This window comes from Globicephala melas, chromosome 6 (assembly GCF_963455315.2).
Source record: "Globicephala melas chromosome 6, mGloMel1.2, whole genome shotgun sequence".
Taxonomy (NCBI): Eukaryota; Metazoa; Chordata; class Mammalia; order Artiodactyla; family Delphinidae; genus Globicephala; species Globicephala melas.
This window is the reverse complement of record NC_083319.1, coordinates 42,172,191-42,182,941: the sequence shown is the minus strand read 5'-3', so window position 1 is coordinate 42,182,941 and position 10,751 is coordinate 42,172,191. Positions and strand designations below refer to the sequence as shown.

The following is a 10,751-nucleotide window of genomic DNA, read 5'->3' as shown; positions in this document are numbered from 1 at the left end:
ATGTGAGGAAGAAACATACAAAGAGATGGATTCTTCTTAGAATGCAAAACAGATTTCCTTCGGTTGGAAGAAAGAGAGAGACAGAGGTCAGCATGTCCCTGGGCAGAGGGTCTGTGTGCCTTACTTCCCTGTAGTATCATCTAGGAAACTGCAAGGCCCTCAGAGGAATGACTGCATGGCATGTCTTGGCAGATGGGATGATAGCCACCCTGACCCCACCCAAATTTCCTGTGTTCCTCAGTGGGTCATAAAAGTGGTAGAAAGCTAATTTACTGAAGCAGCATATAGACTTCAACAGTGGAGAAAACTCAACTACATTTTCTGAGTAGGAGGACCAAATGGATGAGTGCTTCCCTCCCTATTCCATACCACAGGACTGTGTAAATCCCTGGGATTAAGGACTCCAGGAAGGAGGAAGGCTAACTCCCCCACTCCCCTGGTAGATTAGCTGCTAGGGGGTCTACACTAAGTCATATACAATAATGGATATGCGACAATTCTTGCACACCTGAGTTTATGGACTGACATTCATACCCTCTACTCAGTTTTGCAATTTTCTAAATGAAGGTGCTGAGGAAGGCGGTGACCTTGTTCATTTCAGCTTTTTCTAGAAACTTTGCCCTCCACCTCCCAAACCTAAAGCAGTACCTCCTATCCCAGCCCCATCCCTCCCACATACCACAAAAAAGCAAACAAAAGTCCTAGCCCTGTCAGTTTACAGATCTTTTCACTGAGGTGGTTGACGCTGGCTGGTGTGGTGGAAAGCCCCAGGGCAGGCATTATGTGTATTCCTGGCGCATCATTTTTGCTCAAAGATTTGGGAAAATATTTTTATAAGAAAATGGGTTAAATTAAGGAGTAAAAGGCAAAATTCACATTTCAAAAAAAAAATGAAATTCCAGACTTCAAAGGAACTTTTTTCTTGCAGGAAGGGGACCTCCCTGTTTCAGAACCCCATGTGGATCTCCACTGGAGTTCTTCTGAGAAGAACACTTCTGTGGAAAAGTTTGAGCCGCGCTGGCTCCGCGCCCGGCCTGGCTCTGGGCCTCTCCCCTGGCTTGGGCTGAGGCTCCTCAGGGGTATCGCGTTCTTGTTAATATCTGCTCACGTTTCTAAACTCACAGCTTGTCAGCGCCTACACAACCTGAGAGGTATTGCCAGGTTCCAGCTCGCTCTTTTCCCGAGGGGAAATGGAGAATCAGCAGCTTAAAAGGACTTGCCTGGGAAGCATCCAGGCTTCCCAGGCCAAGGCTTCACTCAGTGTCCTTGGCCACCTCCATCCCTTAATCCTGCTTTAACCCTTGGTCCCTTGGTGTTTTGCAGAGAACCTCATCCCCCACCCACCCACCCCCGGCCCATAGTTCACCCTGCAATTCCATCCTTGGCGGCCCTTCCTCCCCACTGGAGTATCTGGCGCCCATGGGGGTGCTTAGGAAAGTTTGGTGAATTAATGACCGCTGGTTCAAACAAATGCAGCAGAGCCCAGTCTAGGGTCTGGTGAAGATGTGGTTGGATGGGGGTGAGGGGTGATTTACTCCGCCATCTCCCAGTGCAGCCCAGAGAGAGGGGCTAGGGTCCGCGTTGGAGGACTGGAAAGCGCCTCATCAAGCGTGCAGAAGTACCAACGCAAGTTGGCAGGGGTAGCCTCCTCTCGCCGCCCAAGGTTCTCCGGCGGGAGCGCAGCCGAGCCGCCTGGATGGTGCAATCTCCCGCGCGCCTTGCATTGATCAAAAAAGGGGTTGAAACAGTAAACGCGAGGAGGAGCAACTGCTCTCGAGTCTCGACTGGGGAGCACGACCAATGGGGATGCGAGCCCCGTTGCACGAACCAATCAGTGCAGGGCCAGCGACAGCGCGGGCCAATGGGGGCGCCGGCTCGGCGCTGGAAGAGAGCACAGAGTCGGCGCCGGCTGCAGACTTGCGCTGCCCACGCTATCGGTCCTTTCCAGTCGACTCCCAGTTCCCGCTTCTGCACCATGGACTCCCTGATGCAGGTGGTCAACTTCGGGCCCGGGCCCGCCAAACTGCCGCGCTCGGTAAGTCCCCTCTAGCGCGCGCCGGCAGTGCGGTCCGGGCGGGAGCAGGCGCGTGGGTGGCTGTGCATCCCCGCACGGGGCTCCCGGATCCCCACTTCCTGCCCAGATTTCCCCGAACGCTCTGCACTGGCGTGCACTCCCAGTTTAGGATCTATCGTGGGTGGGCCTCTAGAAGGATACATTGGGGGAGGAACTCGGCGAGGTTTGCTTGTGCAGCTGTCGCTGGCGCCGGCTACGGGTGCGCCGCATGCAGAACCCTGCCCGCCCGGGCGTGCTGGCTCGCTGCGCTGCGCACCTGCAAACTCCGGCGCTGTGCCTTCAGTCCGGCCGGGCCGGGGGCGCGGCGGAAAACAAAAAGCTCCCAACTCTGCGTTCGCCTCGCCCCGCAGTGCTGCGAACCAGGCAGTGTTGAGTGGATGCGTGAATGGACACTGGGAATGAATGGTGAGTGAGGATTGCGTTAACTGGAGGGAACTGCAAACTGGAGGCCCGCGCACGACCCCTCGGAAGCAGTGTTGCCTTTAGCCAGCACTTGGAAACATTGCTTTTCAGAAATGTAAATTTAAAAGCCTTCAGTCTAGCCCAGGCTTTCCCTCTTTGTCTCTCAGATACCCCACCCGTCCCTAAAGCCTTTTTTCTCCCCTCTGTTTCACGCGTAGATTTTTTTTTTTTTCCAACTGGCGTGTCCCCTAAAGGCATTCTAATATTCAAATTCTGGTAGGCCTTGGGCTGCTAGCCCAGTTCGGTTCACTTTGTTCTGGAGCAAATGAGTGACTAAATTCTCCCCTGGGCCATTACCAGACCTTTCAAGTGCAAGTGGAACTTACTCCCTGCCTTCCCAGCTCCCAGCCGGGTTCCGGCTCCTCCCCTAACCTCCAAAACCCACTCCCTCCACATCCATTCTCCCCTCCCACCGCCCAAGCTGTGAAGGGGACCAAGTCTCTACTGCGCCTTGGATGCACTGACCCCTGCCGCTGCTGTTATATTTTTATTTTTCTAACCAGGATGACTCTGATGATATGTTGTAGCAACATGGTGCATAGCCAAGTGTTTTACAATTATCTGCTGTTGAACTGAGTAGAATCTCCCTGGGACAGAGACTTCTCTGTGTTGTGATAAGAGCAGAGAATCTTAATTGTAGAAGGGAAAGGACATTTTGCTTTTCTGGGGGCAGCGCTAGTAGGAGCTGAGAGTACAGGGCTTCGTTTTTTCTTAGTTATTGCGGTCTGTTTTAGGTGAGATTCCCTGCCAGAGCTGTGCAAACGTTTCCTCTACCCTCACCATTTTTTCCCCTCTCTGTGTTTTGGAGTCTTCTGCACATTTGTTTCCTGTGTAATTTGTTCTGCATTTATTATAAAGGCAGTTGTTATCAGTAGTACAATTATTTATTATTTATTTTCCTGGGAGGATTTATGCCCTCCTGTGTGCTCTTCAAGCTGGGAGGGGGGGCAGATGTTGCTATTTATGTGTCTTCTTGATTTAATTGAAGTATAAGGATTAGAGAAGCTTTGCAAACTGTTTTTGACTGTAACCACAATGAAAAATATATTTCACAAAATGAGCAAGTACCTGCACATAATTAAAACAAAAGGCTTATGAAATATTTAGCCTAATGACTACAACATGCACAATTTTGTATTCTATTCTGCTTTGGTCTGTTCTAGTTCATTAAAAAATAATGAACTTTTCATAATTGAACTTTTCATTAAAAAATTATGAACTTTTCATAATGAACTTTTCGTTGTGGTATGTGGACTTCTCATTGCAGTGGCTTCTCTTGTTGCGGAGCACAGGCTCCAGGTGCACGGTCTTCAGTAGTTGTGGCATGCAGGCTCTGTACGTGTGGCTCGCAGGCTCTAGAGCGCAGGCTCAGTAGTTGTGGCGCACAGGCTTAGTTGCTCCGCGGCATGTGGGATCTTCCCAGACCAGGGCTCGAACCCGTGTCCCCTGCATTGACAGGTGGATTCTTAACCACTGCGCCACCAGGGAAGCCCTAGATTATGTTTTATGAGGTCTTTAGCCTGTATCTTTTAAGGGAACCTCCTTTGATGGCAGGATGCTTCTACAGAGGGTTTATCTCACCTATTTTGTGTACATTTTTAGAGCATTTCTTTCTCTCTTTTTACTTTATGGCAGATTGCTCATACACAAAGGTAGAGAGGGAATAATATAACTAAATTCATGCACCCACCCAAAATTTAACAACTAAGGACATTTTGCCAATCTTGTTTCAGCGCTCCCTGCCCCATACCCTCTTTCTCCCCTTCTGCCCCTGGATAATTTTAAAGCCAATCACAGATATCGTGTCATTTCACTCGTAAACAATGCAGCATGCATCTCTGATAAGGGCTTTCTATTCTTCTTACTGAAGTGTGTGTGTATATATATATACATATATATGTATATATATACATATATGTATATATACACATAAATCTACGTAGATACATATATGAAATAGGTGTTTTTCTTTCAGTGTGTAGTAATTTACATTTAATTGCCTTTGGGAAAAAAACAATGAGGCACCTCCCTAGAAAGTGAGCTATGTGTTTGGGGGTGGGGGTAGGGAATGAGCCTTGCCCCCCACCCGTTTCCTGGCACTGGAAGATTGGCCATAAGATGGGTCCCACCTGTCCAGTTGTCCTTGTAAGGCAGACTGTGGTTATGGGATTGCAGTGATCTTACAAGATGGGTCAAGGGGCTGGACTGGGGCATACAGCTAAGTACCTCTGGAGCCACAGCTGAGATTCTTCACCTGCAAATTGGGGATGAGAATATCACCTTCAGGGCTGTTGTTGAGGGGAGAGTGCAGTACATCAGTACCCCTGACGAACCTTAATTCACAGCAGGTGCTTCCTAATTCCTGCCCACCCCACCCATCCCAGCAGACCAAAAAGATGGAAAATTGAGTTATCAGTTTAACTTGGGCCTAATTGATTTTTTTGTTGTCCCCCAGAACTTTATGCTTTTTGTGCCTTTGCTGTCAGAGTGCCAATGCAATTGTGGAAGGGACATTTTTCTAGGGAATTAGACTTTTCCCAAAGGTCTGAAGTTGACAGTTAAAGAACTGTTATCAGAAAACTTCTATACTTGATCTTTTTTTAAGTCCAAGTGAGTTTTTATCTCTAAATTCATACCTTTGGAAAAACTGTCTTAGCATCAGTCACGTTGCATAATTTCACTCTCAACTTGAGTGTGAGTTGCATCATCGGGGCTCTGTGGGGATAGGGGGAGGAAGGGGATTGGCTGTGGGCAGGGACACAAGCTTCTTCACAGGCCTGGTGGGTGGATCCTCTCCCCTGTCCCTCCCCCACTGCAGTTTGTATGTCCAGAGTTGTGCACAGCATATTGAAATCGTCTTAAATTTTCTTTTGTTTTTTTCCTAGGTATTGTTAGAGATACAAAAAGAATTATTAGACTACAAAGGAGTTGGGATTAGTGTTCTTGGTAAGATTTACTTTTGGATTCTGTGAATGTCCAGGATTCAAAGGGAACCAATTAAAATGCATCATCAAGCCTAGAATTTCTACTGGGTCTTCCTGAGTTATTTCAAATCTTTGGAAAAGATATTGTAGATATATTTTTAAATTTTAATAACTTCCGTAGCATGTTTGATCGAAGCAATTTTGAAAGCAACATAAATGCTGGTGAGGGATTTATGTCTCAGCTTACAGTCGCATCATTGGTTTTTGCTATGCATAGGATCTGAGATCGAAAGATCCTGTACGTTTACATTAACAGTGCCCAAACATTTATAAAATTGCTTCACATTCATTTTACAGTTTTTGCTGTTCTTAAACATGAACTCATTAATGTTGAAAAGTACACAAGCCTTTTTTTGAAGATCTTGCATGTTAATAAGTTCATGAAGTTTCTTTGATTTCTGAAATTTACTTTTTTTAAAATTTAATTTTCTTTTTCTTTTTTGATATTTCCAAAGGCTACAGACTATTAAGAGATTGTAGGTTTAGCTGTGTGCTCATTGCTATTAAATTTTGTTCCTGTGGGTCTGGCACACGCACCTAGATTTCTGTGAAGTGAGAGCACAGTGTGGAATTTTGTGCTGATGTCCTGAGGGCAGCATTTGCATACAATTCCTGTCTGTGAGAAAGATGTGAGTGATCAGAGACCAAAGGATAAATTAGTACATGGCTCACTCAGTGAATATTGCCGCTTTTGAAAAATCATTGTGCTGTGACCATAAGGTTAAAATGTTTGCAGTTTGAAAATCAGTTTGGATTTTCCCTTAAAGTAAGTGTGGCCCACAATTTGAATGGAAAATAACTGACATTTCCCTTTGTTATTTGATTTGCAAATTTTGTAGTTACAGCTACAGTTAACTTTTGTTGCTTTGGTTTTGAACTGGAAATTTTTTTCTTGTTTTTCTTTCCACAGAAATGAGCCACAGGTCATCAGATTTCTCTAAGATTATTAACAACACAGAGAACCTTATGCGGGAATTATTGTAAGTTTAAAATTTTAAAGACAAAATTGTGTTACTCTTGTTTGGTAATCCATATACGTGGGTGTCTGTTGCATTATTTTCTAGACTCTGCTGTGTGTTCAGAATATTCCATTCTTACAAATAATCTTGTTAAGATTCTCCCAAATTCACTAGATCAGTACATAATGCTTTTTATTTGTTCCTCATCCTGCGTTTGTATTTTTATGTGGTTTTTCCAAAGATTTGAAATCATTTTATCTGGGAAAGATTTTTTTAGCACTGTGGAAGTTAAACTGGCTTAAAAGGGATTTAAATGACAAAGAAGTGGTCATCTTTTTTTTTTTTTTTTTTTTTTTGCGGTACGTGGGCCTCTCACTGTTGTGGCCTCTCCCGTTGCGGAGCACAGGCTCCAGATGCGCAGGCTCAGCGGCCATGGCTCACGGGCCCAGCCGCTCCGCGGCATGTGGGATCCTCCCTGACCGGGGCACAAACCCGCGTCCCCTGAATCGCCAGGTGGACTCTCAACCACTGCGCCACCAGGGAAGCCCAAGAAGTGGTCATCTTTGTCAGCATAATTAACTATAACTTAGTTCACTGGCTCTTAAAGTATTGCCTCATACAACCTGTCAGAATCAACTCGTGGGGGAAGTAGTAAAAAATTCAAGTGCTGGGCCCCATCCAGACCTGTTGAATCAGAGCCTTTGTACAAACTTCATTTTTAACGGGCTCTTTGGGCAATTTTAAGGGTTCTGAACTCTGGGAACTGCTTCTCAAATGAACTTTCCTAGTTATCTGCACTGCTCTTCTCACCCAGAGGAAACTGTGTTCTTAAATAGATTGCTGCTTAAAGGAGAGGTTTTATATATTATATAAATATATTCACATAGAAATATGAATACGGTCATCTTGAAAACAAAACATTGTGGGGTTTTTTTTCTGCTCACAAAACTAGTGCACGTTCATGGTGGAAAGTTTAGGGAAAAAACAAACTCACAAAATCAACCGTAATTATCCATAACCCCACCAGTCAACAGTAATCACTGTTAACGTTTTAGGATCCATCCTTGCATTGTTTCATTAACAAAATTGGAATTATACTAATTATTTAATAACTTTCCCTTTAAATTGCATTGATAGAATGCTTCAGATGGGGCGGGCTTGGTGACATTTTTGTGAGGAGCCCTCGAAACCCGTGCTAATGTCCGTGTTAGGAGCCGGTAATCATCTGCTTGGGTTAGCACGCCAGGGCTGCCTGCTGGGTCCCTGTCATGTTCACAGAACAATCGCATCCTTCATGGGGTGGGTACTTGGAATGTTGGCCCAAGAGATATGGCATTTGACCCACATGCTTGTGAGCCTTTCCAGCCTGAACTTCCGGTTCAATTTATGGGCCGATTTCTTTGTACCCTTGAACCTAGACCTCTGTCTGGTGTCCTTCCATCCAGTTCTTGGCCTTGTTCACTGCCCTGCATCTGAATAACATAAACCAGGAACGCTGCCTTGGGCTGCCATCCTCCCAGCTGCTGACATGGTTAGAGTCTCCTAAGACCTGTCTGCGTGCTTTGCTAGCCTCCTGAGCCCTGGATATAGGCAGGCACGGTTCAAAACCAGATATATGCACGCCATCCCTCGTGTTGGAGAGACCAAGACCCTCTCACATTGCCCTGCCCTTTGGTGCTTTCCTTACACCTCTGTGCTGGAGCTCTGTCCCTTGGCCGTCTGCCTTCTGTGTAACCTGTTCCCAAGCTCTGACATTGCTCAAAGGCTTGGGTCCAGTTTCCCTGGCCTGAGCTGGCCTTACCCTACTGCCTGTAGCCATGCCAATCACCATTTTAATTTTCCATGTTGCAATAAAATATTTTTGCTGTTAATCTTGATATATATTGGGTAGGTGATACATGCTTAGGTCTAAAGGATTATCAAAGATCCTTCTCCAGTGTCCACCTGGTTAATAGCATGGACCAGCACATATATACTTGTAGGACTTTTGGTTGCAAGTGACAGAAGCCCAGCTCTTGGCTTACGCAAAAAAAAAAAAAAAGAAAGAAAGAAAGGAATGTATTATCTCATATAACAGGAAAGTGCAGGAGTGATTTAGGAGCTCACATGATGTCAGGAGGGTCTTTTTCTCCATCTCCTGGCTCTGCTTTTTTATGTTGGCTTCACCAGATGGCCACCAGTGGTTGCAGGTTTAGCTCCTACAAGTTCTTTATTTCCCTCAATAGAAACAGCTCCTCTTTTCTAGAAGTTTGGATCCAGGTCTCAGAAGCAAACCACACTGGCCAGCTTGGGTCACGTGCTCATCCCCTGGAGCTGGGGTTGGCCACCCTTGAACCAGGTGGACCGAGAGTGGCAGCCGATGCTTCCCTAAAGGAACAGCAGGGTGTTACTAGCTCTGTCCAAAAAGTAACCATAGGCTTCCACCACAGGGCCCAGTAAATATCTGTGCAAGGAATTGAGTAGATAAATGACTGGGTTGGGGAAGGCAGAGATGGGGCTTGACCATCGTTCTTGTAGTGTACCCACCCCAGGGTAAAGTGCTGGAAGAGCATCACTCATTCTCAATTTTTGACCCTGTTTACTGTCACCTTTGCTTCTGCCCAGAGCCATTCCAGACAACTACAAGGTGATTTTTGTACAAGGAGGTGGGTGTGGCCAGTTCAGTGCTGTCCCCTTAAACCTGATTGGCCTGAAAGCAGGAAGGTGTGCCGACTATGTGGTGACGGGATCCTGGTCAGCTAAGGCCGCGGAAGAAGCCAAGAAGTTTGGGACTGTGAATATTGTCCACCCCAAACTTGGGAGTTACACAAGTAAGTGCTGGGAGCTGAGCTGGACAGTGAAATGCTGGCTGGCAGGTGGTCCCTCCTCAGCTAGCAGGAGTAGTTAGTCTGATACCATTTAGATTGGCTGCCTGTTCCTGTTAAGATTACTAACGGGCTGCTGCAGAAAGAGTATGCCTGGGCTGCTGCAGAAAGAGTATGCCTAGGCTGCTGACTTAGCTGCAAAGCCCTGGGGCTGGTTTGGCTTTAGGTATGGCTTGATCAAGGGCAGCCTACAGTGTCTCCCGGTTCTGGTGTCTTTCCGTGTCTCCTCCACAGTCAGGAAAGCTGCCGCCTCCTTTTTAGAAGATGGCTGCAGCTGCTCCTGACCTTGTATTGTCTCACGTTTCAATGCCTTCGCTCATGCATTCCCAGTAACAGTCTCACGTCTCCTGTGTCCCATTCTGTATCAGCCAAGCGGCCTTGCCTGAGTTGCATTGTACCTTCGGGGCTGTGGGTGGAACCGGTTCTACTGGAACTACATGGGCTGAGAGTCGCGGAGGCTGACGCACACAGGAAACTGTCAGTGGACATAGGATGGATGGATACTGGGCAACAAGGGAAAAACCCAAATACTCACCACGCCATTCTTGAAGATTATTTGCCCCCAGTAACAGTCCAAGGGGTGGGATGGGTCATCCCTTTAGGATGTTGGTGGTGATTGTAATGTGAGATGGATAGGGTGCTTTCACTTGTGAATGCTCTGGGATCTGTCTTCCCCTGCTAGGGGAGGGGCGTCATTCCTGGTTGCCTCCTATCTCCCTAAGGAAAGAGGGGAGGAAACGTGTGGAGTCCCCAACTTGTCTCCTGTGATAGAAATTCCAGATCCGAGCACCTGGAACCTCAGCCCGGACGCGTCCTATGTGTATTACTGCGCCAATGAGACCGTGCATGGAGTGGAGTTTGACTTTATCCCTGATGTGAAGGGAGCAGTGTTGGTCTGCGACATGTCCTCAAACTTCCTGTCCAAGCCAGTGGATGTTTCCAAGGTAGAGTGTAAAAGAGGCCTGCGCCAGCGGGGGATGGGTCGGGGGGAACCAGCCTCTCGGTTTCTCTAAGGACATTTTAATATATACCAGAATGGGGAAAGGCTGACAGTCTGGGTTGTCAGAATGTTTACGTCCTGACATACCCAGCCCTGTGTTAATCGTCGTCTCCCAGGGGTCACACTTGAGTCCTTGGGGAATTCATCTGCCTCTGAGAGTGGCGCTTAGAAAATTCTTTTGTCAACATCTTGGAAGTTACTTGCTGTCATCAAGGAAAGCTTGGGGGGCTATGAATGAGCCCCACCTTGCTTTGTACCCAGCTCAGCTCCAAGAGCATGGACGTGACATGTAGATTTCTGAGCAGCTCCCCAGGTGCATGCCGTGGGGGGTATGATAGCTGTAAGGAATTTAAAACAAACTAAGAAGTAGCCTGCCTTTTAAAAAGTTGTGGTAAAATATACTTACCA

General features: G+C 46.8%; 1 protein-coding gene across 3 annotated transcripts in view; it reads left to right on the top strand.

Annotated features, from left to right (window-relative positions):
* Nucleotides 1-1,877: 1,877 nt before the first annotated feature.
* The window catches only part of PSAT1 (phosphoserine aminotransferase 1), a 31,579-nt gene continuing 22,705 nt past the window's right edge, over nucleotides 1,878-10,751 (top strand). For 2 of the 3 annotated variants that reach the window (XM_060300810.1, XM_030876951.2), the window contains exons 1-5: nucleotides 1,878-2,035; nucleotides 5,422-5,482; nucleotides 6,431-6,500; nucleotides 9,084-9,289; nucleotides 10,115-10,287. In XM_060300810.1, the coding sequence (XP_060156793.1) occupies nucleotides 1,976-2,035; nucleotides 5,422-5,482; nucleotides 6,431-6,500; nucleotides 9,084-9,289; nucleotides 10,115-10,287 (570 nt within the window). In that variant the 5' untranslated portion in view covers nucleotides 1,878-1,975. Of the gene's footprint in view, nucleotides 2,036-2,343; nucleotides 2,480-5,421; nucleotides 5,483-6,430; nucleotides 6,501-9,083; nucleotides 9,290-10,114; nucleotides 10,288-10,751 lie in introns of those variants that run through there. The other variant, XM_060300811.1, reaches the window with a different exon arrangement.